Source organism: Miniopterus natalensis, chromosome 2 (assembly GCF_054644295.1).
Source record: "Miniopterus natalensis isolate mMinNat1 chromosome 2, mMinNat1.hap1, whole genome shotgun sequence".
Lineage (NCBI taxonomy): Eukaryota > Metazoa > Chordata > Mammalia > Chiroptera > Miniopteridae > Miniopterus > Miniopterus natalensis.
Genome location: NC_142082.1, coordinates 177,623,878 through 177,643,358, shown reverse-complemented (window position 1 = coordinate 177,643,358; position 19,481 = coordinate 177,623,878). Strand labels below are relative to the sequence as shown.

The 19,481-nt window shown below is 49.9% G+C and overlaps 1 protein-coding gene across 3 annotated transcripts in view; it reads left to right on the top strand.

Moving 5' to 3' along the window:
* LARGE1 (LARGE xylosyl- and glucuronyltransferase 1) overlaps nucleotides 1–19,481 on the top strand; it is a 401,317-nt gene that overhangs the window by 245,155 nt on the left and 136,681 nt on the right. For all 3 annotated transcript variants that reach the window (XM_016222951.2, XM_087814883.1, XM_016222941.2), the window contains exon 6: nucleotides 306–477. In XM_016222951.2, the coding sequence (XP_016078437.1) occupies nucleotides 306–477 (172 nt within the window). The remainder of the gene's footprint in view (nucleotides 1–305; nucleotides 478–19,481) is intronic.

Here is a 19,481-nt window from a genome sequence, read left to right as displayed (position 1 = left end):
TAATAACAGAAATGTTATTTTAAAAAATCTGAGTGTAGTATTTACATGTAATACTTATTTTATAAATACCACTTTTCCTCTCCCTTGATTCAGATACATTTTCTGCCCCAAAAACCTTCACCTGCCAAACTCTAAATTGCACGAACAAATCTGGAAGAAAATATTCACTCGTTTATTCAACAAATTTGTATTGGATACTTTTCATGTACCAGGCACCATTTATATAATGTTTATGCAAAAAAAATGAATGTAGTGATTTTTTTTTTTTTCCCTCTGCCTCTCCCTCTCTTCGCCGCCCCCTGCAGTCTGAAGTTTCCTGGATCCCCAACAAACATTACTCTGGGATTTACGGCCTGATGAAGCTCGTCCTCACCAAGACGCTTCCTGCCAACCTGGAGAGGGTCATTGTCCTTGACACGGACATCACCTTCGCCACCGACATCGCTGAGCTGTGGGCTGTGTTCCACAAGTTCAAAGGTAATTACTTGTAGCCGTTTTTTTCTGGTATCTTTAAAGGTGTCACATGCCAAGAATAGTAATTGTATTTTTAAAAAATGTGAAGTGAACTCTTAATGAGGTCGTGTTGATGAAATGAATAAGGAATTAGAAATTCAGCTGAGTATCATGCCTGCTGGCCTTGGGAGCGCCCTGGGCCGGAATCCGCGTTTCTGCAGTAAGTGGAGAGGGAAGGGCTATGTTCGTGGGCAGAGCCCGGTTTAGGGCGCTTTGGGAGAGACCAGTATCCAGGGTGTGTATTTGTATGCGGATGACGGCGGTTGACTTACCTGTGCGGAGACACACATTTCTCGGGTTTCTCTGCATCGAATGAGGCTGATGGCAGGGAAAGCCCGTGGGGCGGTGGAGATGCGTATTGATTAATAGGGTGTTTGCAAATGTCATGGCCTGAGCTTTCCTTCGCGTTGTGGTTTGTTATTTGAAAGGGGTGTGTACGTTTGGCTTTACAAGACCTTCCTTCTAGCCTGGTTCGTTTCTGCTTACCTATTATTGTAGCTCTTGCCACTGCCTCAAGGTGCATGAGAGCGTCCGGGGGCAAATCGTGAGCCCCGTGGGTGTGCGCAACTCTGGGAGCAGTGACAGGTTAGCAGAAATCTCGGGCTATGGTTTTAACCCCCTTTCCCCAGACGGAGTTATCATCTGTAGCTCCTTGTCTTCTGAGGCTGAGATCCCCGTGAGTGATTGTAAATTGACAGCATTTTCATAAATCACAGGGCATTCCCGTTGGTTTCTGTTTCCATTCGCAGGGAGGAGGAGTGAATCTTCCCCAGCTCTGGTCTCTGCCTGCTTCCTTCCTGGAGCCTCTCAGCTCTGGGATAATTGAGAAAAGTCCCCAGCATGTCATGTGGGAGACACTCTGACCCTCACTCTTGCCCTTATCAGGATCCAAACTTACTTTCCTTACCCATGTCAGTAAGGACACTGACAAAGATGTCATTCAGCAAAAGTGCTGCTACTGCCCTAGCCGATCTGGCTCAGGGGTTAGAGCGTCGGCCCAGTCCGTGGGGCGTCCTGGGTTCGATTCTGGCCAAGGTCGTGTACCTCGGTTGCAGGCTCGATCCCCAGCCCTGGTCGGGGCTCATGCGGGAGGCAAGCAATCGATGTGTCTCTCTCTCATCATTGATGTTTCTCTTTCTCTCTCTCTTCCCCTCTCTCTGAAAAGCAATGGGAAAAATATCCTCAGGTGAGGATTTAAAAAAGAAGTGCTGATACCGAGCGTGTCTCAGCTTTCTAGTCCCTTCCTCCTAGAATGCTTGGACTGTCCATTGCACAAGTAAAGGGAAGCTTGGGGCATGCAGTGCTGTGCCGAGTTGAGACCAGGGTGCACCTATGTGTTGGCTTCCGTCTGCATCTCTTTTCAAGTTCCCCGATCATTTCTGCTCATTTTTCTGATCTAATTGAACTCCTTGGGGGTAGGTTTCTTAATAATTAGCTGGAAATTTATTCCTATTTTCATGCTGAGGTTCAGTATGCAGTGATGTGTTTATTTGGCAGCACTTCCTGCATCCCTACTGGGTGTCAGGCAGGCGGTGCATGCACAATGAAGGGGAGTGGGAATTACCACCTCTGCTGAAAGTTGGGGGGGTCAGAGAAGGCAGCTGGGAGGGCATCACGGAGGAGGTGGTGGGCATTGTGCCCTGTCCTGCTGGATAGGAGCAGTGATCGTGTGGCTGTAGATGCCCACATTCCCCTTTGGTAATGAAAGACTTATTTTGGGAGTAAAAAACTCCAGCTGCTGGGAGTGCTGCCGGTAGATGGCCCGCAGCTGTCAGCCTTGTTTGGGGGTGGCCTCTAGTAAGGAGAGTCACCTGCCCGTGTGGCCCACACCCCCTTCCTGGGGCACCTGTATCACACAATGACTGAGGAACGTAGAATCTTGCAGAATCAGCTATAGTGCTCCCTTGAGACTGCCTTGCGGCTGGATTTCTCCCTCTGCCCAGTCCTGCTTCCTTCCCTTGGCTCTCACAGGCGCTTTTCCCAGGAGCTCTCCCTAAATTAACCTCCTGCATGCTAACTCCCGTATGAGAGTCGGCTCCCAAGAAATTCAACCTGCAGTCTGCATTTACAGCTACACGTCTCCCTTGGATAGTAAGTGTAACTCAGCAAAATCTCTGGGACAGGTGGTCACTAATTATGGCTGGGAAAGCACGTTTATTCTGCCAGGCGAGGACCTGCCGTGGAGCGAGTGGGGCCTGCAGCCGTAACCACACTCGGGCACCCGTGGCTCCCGAGGCTCCTGCTGCTCCCAGAGCTGGTCCACGGGTTTGCGTTTGGTGGGCTCTGCGATTCAAGGCCTTTCCTGCGGCGGAGCAGTGTGTGGGCCAAGGGTGGGACAGGGACGGGCTGCATTGTGTCTGTTCATTCTTTCCTGGTTTATTTCTAGCGTTTGTCAGGCCCCCGCTATGCAGAGGAATAGATCAGATGGCGCTGTTATCTGAAACTGTTGAACATGGCACATGCCTTCCAGGAGCTCACAGACACGGCAGACTGCCTTACATTTTTGTCTGTTGGCAGCCAAAGAGTATAAAAACATCTGGGGTTTTTCTCAGGCTCGCCCTAACTTTCCTGGGAAAACACGGAGGTGAAAAGAAAACAAGTAAGCTCTTATTTTCTCCATATGACACTTTTGTACAAGTTTGGGGTTTGGGTTTTTTTTTCTTTCTAAACCAGACCAATTAGAAGCTCGGTCATGGAACGGAGGTTCCTGTAGGACAGACCCATTGGCATAGAATGTGCTCATCCAAGACGAGCGCTCCCCTCTGGGGAAGGCAATTGCTGTTGACATCTTTCACTGTAAACACTTTGAGTGACATTGATGCAATTAGGCCTTGTTAATTCGTCTGTGTTTTAGAACAGCTTGTTATCTGGGGCTGCAGCGCTGCTTATGTTCAGATCACGTATACTCTTGACTCCGTATGGCGCTGTGGATCCCCCTTACCTAGGTTCATTATGTGGGGAATCTAGTAGGAAGCCTTTTAGCTTGGACTCGGATTCTCAGCCTCTACCATGGGCGGCTTTGGGGGTGCCTCCTGGGGATGTCCGTATGCTCCCTGACCCTCGACTTCACCTGACGCCTCCCTCCCCATGTCAGTGGCCTGCATACTTATCAAGAGCATTCCAGCCAATGGATCTCTTTTCCGAGCCACTAGTTCTTATCAGAAAGACTCGGACATGCCACTGATGGCTAGAATTAAGAGTTTCCCATTCAGTCATATTTACTGAGCTTACTAGTTTTTGACTATTGGGAAGGTTGCAAGACTAAAACAAGCCCGATCCGTACCCCATATGAGTGTATATATGATTGGGGGAGATACTCAATAAACAAACAGACAAGTGAAGCAGATAGTACAGTAGACAGTGATTAGTGCTCTTGAGGAAATTAGAGAAGAGATAAGGGATGCCTGTGTGCCCATGTGTGTGTGGTATCAATATTCAAGTAGGGAGCTCATGGAAGGTCTTACAAGAGAGGTGACATTTAAGCAAAATCCTGAAGAAATAAGGAAAGCAAGTGTGCCAGGTGTCTAGGAAGAGTGGAATCATGTCCTAGGGATATGGAACAGCCGGGTAAAGTTTCAGAAGTTATGTGGCCTGGCCTGATTGGGGAATTGGATGGAGGTCAGCACAGAGCAGAGTGAGCCCCGGAGAGAGGGTGGCATTGACAAGGTCAGATCATGGGGTCTCATTTGTAGGACCTGGGAGGATTTTGCCTTTCCCTTCAGTGATATGAGAAGCCATTGTCCGGCTTTGAGCAGGAGTGACATGACCTGATTTATGTTTTTAATGGATTGTCCTGCTGCCCTTTTAAGAGTAAGAGGAAGCAAGGAAACCATTTAGGAGACTCTGTGGTCACCCAGGAGAGACACATTGTTGACTCAGTCAGGGGTGGATCCATAGAGGTGAAAGATGTCATCATATTAGGAATCGTTTTGAAGGTTGAGACGTCGGATGTTCTGGGGATTGGATGCGGGAAGTGAAAGTGATGGGAGTGAGGATGACCCCAGGTGGCTAGAGTGGTGCGGCTGCACTTGGAGACAAAGGATCGCAAAAAGAGCAGGTCATAGGGAAAGATCGGGAGTTCGGTTCGGGGCACTTTCACGTGAAATGCCTGATCTGCTATCCACGTGGACATGGTGAGGAGGCAGGCGGATAAATGAGTGTTTGTAAAGCAAAGGAAAAGTAACTAATATTCCTTAAGTACTTCTTCTGTTCCAGGCACTGAGCTGGAAACTTTACACATTTAAAAAGCAAAATAAAGCGGGCCCAGGAGAGGTTAAATAACTTGCCGCGCTCGCGGAGCTATTGCACAGCAGAGCTGTTTGGCCCTGGAGTCTGCGCTCTTCTGGCTGCCTCCGGCCTCCTGTCCAGGCTTCCCGCTCTGTGGGGGAGGGGATGCCCACCGGCCTGGGAGGCAGGGTCTGCATTTAGCTCGGGTGTGACCACTGCTCGTGCTCACCCGCCACTCCTTAGTGCCGTAGTTTTACTGCCCAAAAAGTTGGAAATTATAGCTGATTTTAGCCATCTGGGGAAGCTGTTGTGGAAGCATAAATAATAAATTCACACCCGTAACTTGAAGCTTTTAGGAGAAAGTCATGCTAAATATTCAAGATAGTATTGTTATTTTGAAGGTCAAATGCCTTCCCTTTAGGAAGAGCGTGTGGCCATAGTGTAAAGGTCTGGCCCCCAAACAGGTGCAGGCTCTGAAGCCCAGGCGGGCCTCCCCCTGCTCACCCCCTCAGAGCCGCCGTGGGTGGGGGCGTCACTCCAGTGGGCATTTGTCAGAGCCTAATAGACTCACTGTGGACTAACATAGTTGGCATCTTTAAGTCCTTTACTCTGTGCCAGCTACCCTGTTAAGCAGTTTATGGGTAGACTCATTTAATCCTCACAACCCTCCCACGGAGTAATTACTGGTAATGTTCCTATTTGCAGATTTGGGAACCAATGCTTAGGGAGGCAAAGTCGCCGGCCCTGTGTCTCAGCTCCTACGTTGTACAGCTGGGATTTGAACTCAGGTCGTCCGAGTCCAAGTCCGGTTCTGTTCCCCCCGCCCCCTCCACTCCTCAGAAGAGGAGATGGCGGAGCTCGGAGTCTCTCGGGAGAGACCAAAGTTAGATACATGGGGGACTCCAGGTGACGGTGGAACCAGTGTGGAGAGGGCGGTGCCGAGGTGATACAGGGGTTCAGAGAGCAGAGGTACGATTGGACGCAGAGGGCAGAACGGCTTTCCCGGAATTTGAGAAATAAAACCTTGGTTTCCAGAATCCTGGCCCTGCTTGTGACTTTCCAGAACATCGTGTTTCGAGTAGCTGTGAGCCCCGAGGGCTCTCCCACGTGCCCAGGGGAGCCAGAGTTGGGGCTCACCCAGTGACCTGTGATCCGGTAACCTAACTTTTGAGGGCTCAAATGAACTCGAAACAGTGCCCACAGGGTCACTGTGAGTGATGCCTAAATAACAGGCATTGCTGTTCCCTGGTTCCATTTTCTCTAAGGACCCCCCAGAGGGCTCAGAATAACAGGATGGCCATCGTTGGCGTGTGTCTGCGCCATTCCCCCGCAGCCCTGTCCACACAACCATGGGGCTGGGCGACTATAATGCAGAATAATAGGAAGGCTGGATGTGAAGAACCCTGAAAGTATGACTTTGGAAAAGGCGTTTGTAGACCTTTTGTGACTATAATCACTTGCCTTGAAGGAGTCTTTTTTGTTGTTGTTTTTTAAATATGTTTTTATTGATTTCAGAGAGAGGGAGAGAGGGTGGGAGAAACATCAGTGATGAGAGAGTCATTGATCGGCTGCCTCCTGCATGCCCCCTGCTGGGGACCGAGCCCGCAACCCGGGCATGTGCCCTGACCGGGAATCGAACTGTGATCTCCTGGATCCTAGGTCGATGCTCAACCGCTGAGCCACGCCCGGCTGGGCTTGAAGGAGTTTTTAAACGCTTCTTGACATTTCTTCAGGTTTCGTCTTTATTTCTTACCTTGCTATGGCTTGGCCCCCTCCCTTCCCCTCCTTTCTCCCCTCTTCTCTCCCTCTCTCCGTCTCTCGGTGGAGCGGTGGAGTAGGAACAGCTTTGCAAAGGAGGACACCGGGTTTCCAGTCCCTGCTGGCATGCTAACGGGGTGGCCTTGGCTGTTCATTTAACCTCTCGGCCTGGCTCTGCACCTGTAGAAAGGAATGCTGCCATCTTCCCACAGTGCCATGAGGTCCGGCCTGGTGCAGGGAGGCCCTTTCCCCTCTCCTTCCTCTTCTCCGGCGTCTGTCTGTCCTTACCTCAGGTGTCCCTTTTCCTTTGACTGTCAATCCCTCTTCCCTCCCCTCATCTACCTCCAAATGAGCCGGGGGAGGGCCAGCTGGTGTGGAAGGAGTCAAGGACGGCCCTTCAGGAAGACCCTGCGCCTCACGCGGGTCAGATTCCCCTGGTCATTGCGGCTGTCCCTCCTGGGCCAGCCTGGCGCGGCCTCTCGGGGCTCGCCGCGGACAGGGCTCCACTCGTCTCACACCCGCTCCCGACCCTTCCTGAACTGGAGGGACTGTTTTGCCGCAGGGAAGGAAAGCAGAAATTTAAAAATGTACAGATTCTCAAATAAAGTACATTACGGTGACCCCAACAGCCCGTGTCTACACGGGTGATGTGCTGTTAGAACTCTGGAAAGAGGGCGCCTGGGCCCGAGGCCTTTGTTATCCGTCACAGCATCCGGCAAAAGGCTGGGCATGTCGGTCTCATCTGTCCGTAGTTTCAAACACCCTCCCGCACTCTTCCTGCTGAGACAGCTCCCCTTGTCTTGTGTTGTAACTTCTGATCCCGAATCGGTTTTCCTCTTGGAAAATTCCGCCGCCTGTGGCTTGGTTTCCTCTGCTTCCTGTCACCGGGCTGCCTCCGTTCCGAACCCGGCCCCCGGCCCCCGCCCTGGACTCCGGGATCTGTCCCCTGCTCTCCCCTGTGACGAGCCAGCTGCTCACCTCTGGGGGAGCCGCAGGAATTTTACTCCTGGCCACGGGGTGGAGAGGTTTGAATTATTTTCAGGTTAACTTGGAAGTGGACCTGCCCTCTCTTACTATATTAGAAGCATCATTCAGCTTCCCCGAGCCTCTTGTTTGGCTGTTGTTCTATAAAAATGGGGGGCTAACACATGAATAACTCCCCTACAAGCTGTACTTGAGCGGTAAGTCAGGAAACGGCTCTGCCTCACTCATGCTGAATAAATGATAATTCCCCTCTTCCCTTCTCTTCTTCCTCAGCCTGACACCCCTGAGACACGGGGACAGAGCCTGCCTGCTTTCCTTGCCACCCCTTCCCTGTCCCCCTTCCCTCCTCCTGCCCTGCCCCTCACCTCCCACCTTCATTCAATCACCCCTTCTTTCATTAATTCATTATCTTTTGAGCCCCAGGATCTGCCCTAGACCCCGGGGATAAAGTAGAAATAATGCCGATTTCTATGAAGCGCTCTCTGCGCGTCAGGCACGGGCCTATCTCATTTAGTCTTTAACTACCTTGCTCAGGATCATACAGCAACTTACTGGCAGAGCCTGGATTGGAGCCAGACCAACCCCAGGCCGACCCCGGAGCCCACGCTGTTAACCACGAGAAGCTGGGTCCAACCAACACACGGTTACATTAAAGCGAGGGAAGTACCTTGAAGGGGAGAGCTCAGGGTGAGGGAGAGTTGCATTTTGGGGAGCCTCAGGAAGGCTCCTGAAGGGTGGAGGTGTGGGGCACTCGCCTCCGTGGTCCCACTGGGAGGAGATGCCACACGCAGCCGGCCACACACCTCAGTGGGAGAGCACAGGCTATGGGGTGGGACAGTCCCAGGCCTGACTGTCCCATGCACCTGATGCTTGAGCTTCTCAGTCTCAATGGGAGTAATATGTCAGAAGCAAAATATGTGACCCGCCTAGTACTTTGCAGGTATTTGTTATAATCTCAGTCCTCCAATGCAGATTTTCATATCATCTGGTTTCTGAAATTGAGGTGACTTGCGAAAGCAACTTAACAGGTTGGTCTTTTTCTCGTGGAACATGTTTTGATGCATCCTACAGCCAGTTGCCTCTCAGAATCCGGAGACGATGGCCTTGCTATTTGTATTAGTATTTTCCCAGTTGGTCCTTTGGTCTGGGAATAGTAGAGGACAGCTGCAGAGCGGGGAGGGCTCTAGGCAGGGGAAGAAGCTGAATCGGGAGGCTGATTAGGCCAATAATAAAGAAGAATTTTAGGGTCTTAGCAGGACACTCCTTGATTACCTTTTATTGTGTGATGACCACAGGGTCCTCAGATATTTGTGCTGTTGCTTTTTTTGGTAAATACATGACTTGTGTCTCCCATGTTGGAATGGTTGCCATCTCCCGATGGGCCCTCCCACTGTGGAGACCGATTGCTAGTTTCCTGAAAGTGAATCTTCATGTGTATTGAGGACATGGAGAGAGGGGAGGTTGAGGGACATGGACCAGAAACCTTTCAGATTTTTTTTTAATTTCAGAAAGAGACATCGAAAAGCTTAAGCATTAAACTCAGAACTTTAGGATGCTGCTCTGCCCACAGATCTTCTCTACTCATTCAGACATTCGATAAGCATTTGTCGAACACCTACAGGATACCAGATGTAGAAGTTATGCTCAGTTCATTAGAAATCCATGCGACTAACTCTTCCTTCTTTGAGAAAATCAGATACTTCTGGGAACATTGGAGGTTTGCATGCCATTCCTGTGAATTATTTAGCTAGGTTGCTTTTCTAACATTCGCTGATATCAGCTGCCGTGAGTCTAGGAGACTTTGATTGTGAACATAGCTTTTGTGGATGCACAGAGGGGACCCAGCTATCCTACGTCATTCTGAGGGAAGGAGTATGAGAGAGCAGGCTGGGACCAAATAAAGGCACCGGGGACTGTGTGGGGGTGACAGTGAGAGACGGGTGCAGAACAGGTGGTGGGGACATGGAAGAAAAAAAAGGCCTGTTGAATGAATTTAGGGAGACAAAACCCATCCTTAGAATCATATGCTCAGTAGAAAACCCCCCTTTTTTTTTCTTCTTCGCTCTCCAAGTATCTTGGCCGAAAGGGCCTTACGTGCAGGTTATTTCTGCCTGTGGTCTATATTAGCAACACATCTCATTGGATTAACGGGCACCTGAGAGCCAAGCAGTCACCTGGTGACCATGCGCAGCTGTGTCCTTTGAGCAGTGATTCTGAGCTGCAAGGTGGAGGCTAGCATTCAGTACCAGAATCTTCCCACCTTGCAAAGGTCCAAGGCCCACCCCCACTTCCCAGCAACGGCCTGGACACCACCAGTGGCTTGAGAATCGAGACTTTAGCTCGGGGTTTCTCCACTTAGGCACTGGTGACATTTGGGGCTGCATAATTCTTCACTGCGGGCAGCCACCCTGTATGTTGTTGGATGGTTAGCCTTGTCCCTGGCTCTACCCAGTAGCACCTGACTCCCTAGTTGTGATCATCAAAACTATGTCAAGGCATAACCACGTGTCCCCTGCGGGCACAGCCTTTCCCTGGTGCGAACCCCTTGTTGCCCCTGGTTACTGATGAAAATCCATCATGATGGTCTGGCGTCAGGTGCGGTGGTGGTTTTAAGTGGTTGATGATGAAGTGAAATCGGAACAGTCCACAGCTTGTGAATTGTTGCGTAACCCGGAGAGCCCTAACCATGTGCCATTTGCATGCCTTTCTGAACCAGCCGTGGGTCCAGGCTCCTACTGGCTTTGCCTCTGACATCCATATTTCTCTCGACTGCTCCACATTTGCCTCGCAGACTCTCGCACTGTGAACTTTCCCTCTAGAACCACAGATAGTTGGCCAGCAGTGAAGATCCTCTTTGGGATGATAGATAAACGCATCCCTTTCCCTGAACCTGGAAGCATCCGTGATACCAAGGAAAAGCATGGCTGAATTAACCAGACTCAAAAGCATTCGCATCCATAGAAGGCCACGGATTCAGTTAGAACCCACTGGAATTGATGGGTTTTCCTCCAGATGACAAGAGGGGCCACCTGGCTGCTTGTCTGGACTCTCCCGCAGGGAGGAAACCTGTGCGTGTCGTTCTGTGACCAGCACAAGGACACGGGACACAGTTGATTTTCCCTCCCTAAGTGCATATATGTAGATTATTAGCAGCATCTAATATGTGACAAGGATGGACGTGCCTGTCCAGGAAGACAAATAGCTGTTCTCTCCTCTGCGCACCGCGCTGGGCTCGCCCATCTGGAAGGAGGCAGTGGGCAGAGCTGTGCGTGCAGGATCCTCATTGAGATGGATGGAGGGGCGCCGCGGGGACCCTGTCAGCCGGCGTAGACCCGGTGAAGCCGCCGGCTTCCCTAGGAGCAGAAGGGTATCTTTTCGCTAACAGTCGCCTCCACTGGAAAAGGACGCCCTTTATTATTATGGTACATTTTAGGGGGAACTTGCTTTTACAAGCTGCCTAGTACTGTCCAAACTGCATATAGTCTAGATGTTCTACATATACAGGGTGTCCCCCCCAAAAATGTACACACACTTTGAATAATTATAAGGGCAGTGTTTATTAAAATATATTTCATTTTCAACATATAATAGAATCTATAGACAATTGTATATACATGTTTGGGGTCACCCTCTGTTAGCTCCCGGCATCCTTATAATAGTCCTGACAAACGGATAGTCCAACCCCTTCTTCACAAGAGAGGGAATCTAATGCTTAAACAGATTAAATAATATACCCAACTCACGTAACTAGTAAGTGGCAGAGCCACCAGGGGCGCTTAGTAGAAACTCACACCCAGGGTTTTTCCTGGGGGCTGGACCCATGGGCACCCTCTCTCTGGCATATGCCAAAACTGAATCCTCTGGAAGGAAAGCAGGTGCTCATTATGAACTATAATGTTTGCACAGTTTAGACACAGTGGGCCATTCCTACCAGGGAGTAGAGGGAGCCTTCCTGGGACCCAGGTTTGCCCGTGGCAGCCAAGGGCCGACTTTGCAAGCTGGCCTTTGTAAGGATGCAGTCGCAGGCCTCTGCTCTGCCCAGCCACGCCGTCGGAGAGTGATCACAGAGACTGAGAGCCTGACCAGAGACACAGGTTCCAGTTTACATTGTGTTACAGTCCCTAGTTCCAGCCATGCTGCAAGCAAAACTTCCCTTTTCTTAATGTCTTAAGTCAGTTTAAGTTTCTGTCCCTTACAACCTTAAGAAGCACGTTGGCTAATAGGACCCGTTCTGAATAAACAGTGTTCTTGTTTCACTTCTTTCTCACTCGTCCCCATCACCTTTTCCCGGCTCAGACAGAGAGGGTCCTCCTTGGTGACCAGGACTGGCCTCTGATACCCATTTATAAATTTTTGGTGCATGGATACATTCCCTTTAGCATTTTAGAGGATTATTTTGTCTACATGGAAAAGATAAGTTTGGGAGCGTGTTTATCCACAGGTGTGACCTAAACTAAAAATTTGACCCGGCTGAGCATCTCCTTGATCTGCCCCTTACAAATGACTCATCCCTGGGAGCTTGGCCGCCGCCCGGGCAGAGCAGCGCCTCCAGCTTGGGCTCTGTCCTGGGCTTTCTTCCTTGTTTGGCCTAATAATGTGCCATCATTCAAGCAGATGAGGCATGTCCCTTCCTGGGACATCCATTTAAAAAGAAATCAGTGTTTGTCCCAATAGAAAGGTGACATGTTGGAAGATAGATATTCTCTGTCGTCTGGTACAGAAGCAGCGGGAAGCAAGGAAGCTCCTGGGCAGCTTCACCGGCGGGCACCCGTGTGGCAAAAACGAACTGGAAGGGAACTTAGAGACTGGGGACTAGCTCAGGGTGTTTCCTTGCATAGGTCAAAAAGGTCCAGAGGGTCTTTCATTTGTGTGCTCAGGTGTCTGCGTTATCGTTAGTAGCCTTAAGCAAATCCCTCTACCTTTTTGATCCAAGGATGTCTACTCAGTGACTGTTCATTGAATGACAGGTGAAGGCAGGAATGAACCTGCGAAATAAATGGCTCTGGCTGGGTGACCTCAGTGTTGCTTTCAAGTGCATGAATCTTACACAGATTTACACGGCCAGGGAGGCAGATCCGGGCCACGTAAAGAAAGAGTCCCTTTGGGGCCTTTGTTGCCCTCACTCCCTGCATTTACCTGCTGGTGAATCCTGCCAACTGTGGCTTCAAGGGGTATCCCAGTCCAGGCCTAGTAGACATTAAAAATCGGTGATTAATTAAACAAAGCAAGGCCTTCAGCCTCTGTGCCCTGGGTTCTACAGTCCTTTCCCCTCGCCCCTTTCTGCTCCTAGAGCAGATCACAGATGCCCTGGAGTCACCCAGGGGACTTGGACACCGAGGTTATGTCCAGGCATGAAACACTATCTAAGGCAGGGCTGGAGCCAGAGAAAAGGCAATGATAAAGTCAGCCCCCAAATGGGTTCCCACGAGAATTTAGATCTCCTAAGAGTGAACGGTGACCCGCTGGCTCGGCTCAGACAGAATCTCAAAGTATAACATTTGGCGTCTAGACCCAGGCCAGAAGTCCAGCCTTGTCCCTGGAGAGAGATATGGAAGCAGCTGTATCAGGAGGCCGGCTTTAGAATCCCTCTCGATGCTTTTCACAGAAGCACACAGTAGGTCTCATCCCCAGTGTTGGTTTCTCTGACTTAGGTTTTTACAGATGCATGGATAGCCCATGACATCAGCTCTGTATTTTGTTTTTGTTTTTGTTTTTTATTTGGGAAATAAAATGTTGTCTTTGAAGAACCATAAGAAGAGAATTCTAGACAGAACAAGGGGCCAGCAACATAAAGATGCCCCTGGGCACTGTTGTGATAGTGAAAATAGCTTCCTCTTCAGAGGCAAAAGCGAAACTTTCCTGGACCCTTTCAAGGGGAGACTGCTCTGTCTCGGCCATCACTGGGGTCCAGGAGGCCAGTGGTACATCCATGCGCCCGGGTCATGAATAAAACAGCGGGTGTTCGTATTGGCACAAAGGAGACACTGAAACGCCTGTGTGTCTACCACCTAGAGTTGATTTTCGTTACCATTTCAGTGTTTTTCCTTTCAGGCACTTTTTCATGCATATAAAATTGCTTTAAAAAAAAAAAAAAAAAATGTCGAACTGAGATATTATAATACTGTTTGTATACTAAGATTTTTCTTCTTAACTGCATATCGTGGCCGGGCTCCCAGGTTCAGCACTGGGTCGTTCTCACGCCTCTCTGTCCTGTGGCGGGCTGTCTTATTACGCGTTTGCTCAGGCCTTCTGTTTCGCCGTCTTGGGCTGTTTCCAACTGTTTTCGGGATTCTGACAAATAGCAAAATGCTAGCCCTCTCTTTTGAACGCTGTAAGGCTGTGGCCCTGAGGCTGCACACGTACAGATGTCTGTAGATGCTCCGAGCTCAACAGTGCAGCGTCTTGGCTACGAAAAGAGTCAGACGGCCCCATATTCAAGTCCCAGCCCTGGCTCAGCGTGACCTTGGATGGGCCAGTTAACCTCTCCCTGCTGTACATTCCTCGCATGAGGACCAGGCCCCTTCTCTACCAGTTCCCAGAGGCTGGCCGAAGGATAGGTCCAGATCCTCCACCTCTCTGCTCCCTTTACTTCTCCCAAATGCCGTTGTCTCCAAGGTAGAATCATCTGGGAGCTCTTGAAGAGGAATGATGCCCAGGCCTAGCCCTTACCAGCCCAGTCAGAATCTCTGGTCCAGGCTCTGGACGTCCACATTTGTACAAGCTCCTATAAAGCCGAGTTCAGCCGTGGTGGAGACTCACTGGCTGGAAGTCAGGCCCGGGATCTGCTGGCTGCTGCAACAACAGGGGCCTGTGTCCCAGCGGCTTTCTTCACGGGGTCTGCTGGTGGGCGGGGTTGTATCTGGGTAGAAGTGTTTGGAGACGGGATTAAAATCCTGGCACTTGTGCCTCCTAGGGAAATGTACCGACTTCTTTATTTTGTGTCAGAAGCTCAAACAATGATCAGAATCCACCCCGACATCATAAATACCAGAAAAGGTCAGGACTGGGCTGGTCTCGGAATCGAGTGCACACAGCCCAGCTGGGGTTGATAGTTGGTCAACTCTAACTTGTAGCTGGCACAGGGCGTCGGGGTGGGGGGGAGCGAGACTTGGCACACGGTGCCCAGCCACAGAACGGTGGCTCGTGTGGCTCTGTGGCGCTTGCTGAAGGAGCAGTGCCCTTTTCTCAGTGGTCCTCCTGGACTCATTAGCAGAGTCGGCGTGTGGTTATCTGTAAGGTCTCTGCAAATGCTCCTAGGGAGGGAAGGGGGTGGAAGGCGGGAGGCGTTCATGTTTACTAAGCTCGTATTTTGTGGGGGCTTTCCCAGGATGGAAGGACTGGCCCCCTCTCACCTGACCCATGGCCAGCTGGTGGCAGAGATGGAAATCTTGTCCCAGTCAGCAAAACCTCAAAGGCTGTGTTTTTTCCTCAGAACTACACATCTTAAGAGTTCTGTGGATTTAATTAGACCGTTCCTGGATAATCACCCCTCGATTGTGCCAATCAGAGGGAAATCCCATCGCAGGCTATTACAGGAGCTTTCCGCGCGAGTTTGCCGGGCCAGCCTAGGTAATGTAAGATAGACCTGAGCGGGTTCCTTTCCCCGGTGGGGCTACGTGGGAACCCTACTGGCTCCTTTAATAAAAGAACATCCTGATCCTCAGGGCTGGCCGTGGAGTGAATGTGCTGAGTAGACGCCCGCGGGCTTGGGGAGTTCGCCTGCCAGGCCTCTTATTAAAAGAGCTGGCAGGAGTCCATTGCCGGCCTCTTTTTATATGAGTGTAGACGTAGGACCATCAGTTCTTTCCACACCTTTTAACTGTATCCCACCGTAAGTACATTTTACATCACAATCCAAAAAATAGGTGCCTGTGTCTGTCTGTGTACACATACCTCAATACAGATATACACACCTATACATATGTGCATCTATACATATATGTACATACATACATCTATGCAGACACATCGTGTCGATGTGCAACTAAATCAATATCTTCATAAACAATACTTAACCTTACTGTGTTCTTTGAATTTTTATCTGTCTTCTGATCTGTTCAACATCTTTTAATTTTAAAAAATGCTGATCAAAACCCACTAAATTATTTTCACAGCCCCCTAATGTACTACAAACTCTAGTTTCAAAAACCTTGGACTAGAAGATCTCTTACGACGTCTTTGACTCTGTGTTGGCATTTTGAAAATTCTGCGGAGCTGCCAGTAATCAGAGAGATCATAAACTCATTTTCCAGAATCCATAGCTGGAAGGGGTGGCCGTGGGGATCTCATTTAGGCTGCTCCCCTCTCGCCTGGCAGACCTCCACAGAAATGAGCTAACGTGTGTGCCAGTGTCACGCACGGTGGCTGGCTCATAGTAGGGGACACCATGCGTCTCCTCCTGTCTTTCCAGGTAGATGTCCTGTTTTATTGATCTCTGTGTTCCTGCAGCTGGTGTAGTGCTCAGCATTGGGCTTAGTAAACTGATTGGGGGTGGGGATGGGGAAAGAAAAAAAAATGTGGCCTTTTTTTTTAACCTTTGAAGAAGATTGCACAGCCTGCCTTGATAATGCAACTCGTTTATTTTTTAACTAGCTTCACCTCAGGAGCATGTATTGGCAGCCTACTGTGTGCCAGGGAAGGTTGGACATGGCAGGTACTAGACAGTGTGCACGAAAGAAAAGGGACTCCTGTTCTTTAGGAATTTCTGTAAATGGAGACGGGAGAAAGAACTAGAAACAATTGCAAGGTTGTGCGGTCATTGCTTGTGCAGAGGATTTAACGGACCGAAGTGCGGTGGAGGCATTGAACCAGTTCTGCTCAGGAGTGATGGGAAAAGATTACAGAGGAGAAGCACATGATCAGGGTGTTGAAGGTTAAGTAGGAGTTTTTGAGGAGGTCAAGTAGAAGAGCATTGAGGCAAAAGGAACACCTTGGAAAAGGCATGGAGGGCTGGTCCTGCGGGGTAGGGTTGGGGCATGGTGGTCGTGGCTGAGGCCAAAGCCCGGTTTATGAGGGAGCAGGGTGTTTAAACATTTTGCTTGGGGCCCAACACTCAGGTCTGGGTCCCAGGCCCTCCTCTTTCTACCCGTGTTAGGCTGAATAACGCCCGCCAAAGACATCTTCTTCCTAAACCCAGAACCTGTGGAAAGTTAACCTGTGTGACGGAAGGAACTTTGCAGACGTAATTGGTTAGGGATCTTGAGATGGGAGATTATCCTGGACTCTTCGGGTGAGCCCTAAATATAATGAGTGTCTGTGACCCGAAGAAGATGAAACTCTTTCTTCAAGTCCAGAAATACGTTGACACCAAAGCCGATGTTAGTTCTGGTCTCCCATACGCAGGAAGCCCAGCTCTGCCCAGGAGGTGGCCGAGACCCGCTCTGGGGCGGGGGCAGGTGTGTCACTTAGACACACAGTGTGTTCTCCCCCCGCTCCCTCCTGGGCCTTCTCTCTCCCCTTACATGTTTTGTTTCTGCTGTAATAGTTTCTTTTCGCCAAGTGGCCAGTTACTTTCTCTTTGTGTTGTGACCTTTCTTTAATGGGGTTGGCATCTGGGCAGATGGTGCTACCTCCCCAAAAGGAGCCAGGGAACTTGAGACTCCGTGGCACTCAGAGTCTGGGTCAGAAGGTGTCCCAGGTGAGCCAGGGGCGTGTTAAGTCGTCTTGGTGGAGAAAGGTGACGATTGTGGTTAAAGCTGGCACTTATCTTAGAAGGGGGTCTCTGAACTGATCTCCATCCCAATACCACCCATCAAGAGTCACCTGAGCATTGATCTCCTAGGGGAAGATATTCCCATCCGCCCTTGGTCTGTGCTCCCACTGCATCACCTGCCTGGCCCTTGGGAGCCCCTGTCACTGTGCCAGCGCCTCTCAAGGCGGGTTCTGAGGACCACTGGCATCCTTGGGAAAGCAAACTTCCACGTGTAGCTCCCTAGACTCTTTGGGGTTTACCCTCAGGATCCATCCATGTCGTTAAGCAGCTTTGATGACACAGATGGTGTCTTGGGGCCACACTCAACCGTGAGCTGCACCGGAGCAAGCCTTGCTTTATCAGCACCTCGCCCGGGGTGTTTTTTAAATTCAGCAGCGGATTAATTGAGTATTTGATTAATTAGTATATTAAGAGAACAGGAGGAAGTCCAGGAAATACAAAGGTCTCGTTTCCTAAGAGTAAAGAACAGAATAAATCAGTGTTGCCCTGTGAGATCACAACGGTCCAGGATCTAAAGGCTCGTATTCAGGGTTCCCTGCGTGCGCTCCCCCCGGGGCCCGGTCTGGTGCCGGCGCTCTCCTGCATTGTGCACACTGTGACCGCACGCTTCGGATCTTACGTACACTGCAGAATTTTAACCTCAAGCCAGACCCTTAGCTGGGGAACCTGCCTGACATGGGCATAGAGGCCTGTGCTGGGTTTACCCATCTGGTGACCGCCTCCAAAGGCCCCGAGTGCGGAGGAAGCATCGCCTCCTCTCTGAAGTCCATGCTCCTTTCCCCAAGCCAGCAGGGTCCCTCTCCCTTATTCGGGTGTCACCTCCGGCCAGCAGACCTCTCGAGGGGCTCTGCGTTGAGCTTACTGAAAATGCTCAGGTGCGCATCTCCCCGGAGCAGACGCTGCATGCGCGGCAGGCGTGTGGATCTCTCTGGCGTAAGTGATTAATGGAGTGACCAGGTTGTGATGTCAGCTCTGCTGCCTAGAAACTGACTTTATCTCCCTGCCTCTGATTTTTCTCAAATCTTAAAAAATGAATGTTAAGCGGCGGGCCATGCTGTGAGGGAAGGAGATGTTCCGAGGTGGGCGGGAGGTTCTTCATGATCGTTTACAGCGCGTGGCGTAGGGAGCGATTACTGGGCCCATCCTCCAGAGCTGTAAAGGTTTTAGTTAACTTCGCTTTGATGTTTTTTTCCCTTCCCAATACTAAATTTTTAACAGGCATTTATTTACTGGGTCTTTCTTCAAGTATTTTACTAGGTAAACCCATATCTTTTTTTATAGTAGCTTTCTCAAGAATTAATTCCGATGTCGTAAAATTTACCCTTTTAAATTATGCAATGCAGTGATTTTAGTGTATTCAGATATTCAAAGTTGTACAACTATCACCACTTTCTAATGTTGGGAACATTTTAAACACCCCAGAATAGGTACCTCTTCCTCCTTAGCAGTGAGTCTCCCTCATTCCTGCTCCCGTGGGCTCATGTCAACCACTAATACTTTCTGCTCTAGAATTTGGCTATTCTGGATAGTTCCCATAAATAAAATCATACAGTATGTGATCTTTGGTGGCTCCCTTCACCAGATATAATGTTATGTCCAAGGTGGTACCTGCACTCAATTCCTTTTCATGGCCAAACCATGTTCTAGCGCGTGGATTTTAAATGCATGCATCTGCTGACAAGACATTTGGGTGGCTTTTTTACTTTTCTGGCTACTGTGAATAGTGCGGCGGTGAATATTTGCATACATAGTTTTTGTGTGCACATATATTTTCAGTTCTCTTGGGAATCTACTTAGAAGTGGAATTGCGTAGTCATATGGCGACTCCATGTTTCACATTTTGAGGAAATGCCAAACTGTTTTCCAAAATGACTATACCATTGGCAAGCCTGCGTCTTCCGCTCAGCCGTCCGTGTGCTAAGCTTACCAATACCACGTGTGTTCCCTGAAAGCCAGCTGACAGGGCCGGTGAAATGCAGGTGATGGGTGTGGAGCCAAGAACTGCGGGGCCTCCCCATCCCTGCAGCCACGTGGCACGGTTCAGACCCAATGAGTGGGTCCAGTGTGCTGGGCAAAGACACAGCCTCCCGGCTTTCGGTGGCCCCTTAGGAGCAGATCGAGTTGTTTAAGCATGAACTAGAGGCAGGATGATATTTAATAGATAAATTTCCATGTCTGGGGCGAGCATCCTAATCACATATTATGTATCACTTGCATTCGTTTCTCTTTATTTTCAGTGGCAGGCAACAGATTTATTTGAGAGGCTATTTCTTGCCTCTTGCAGCTC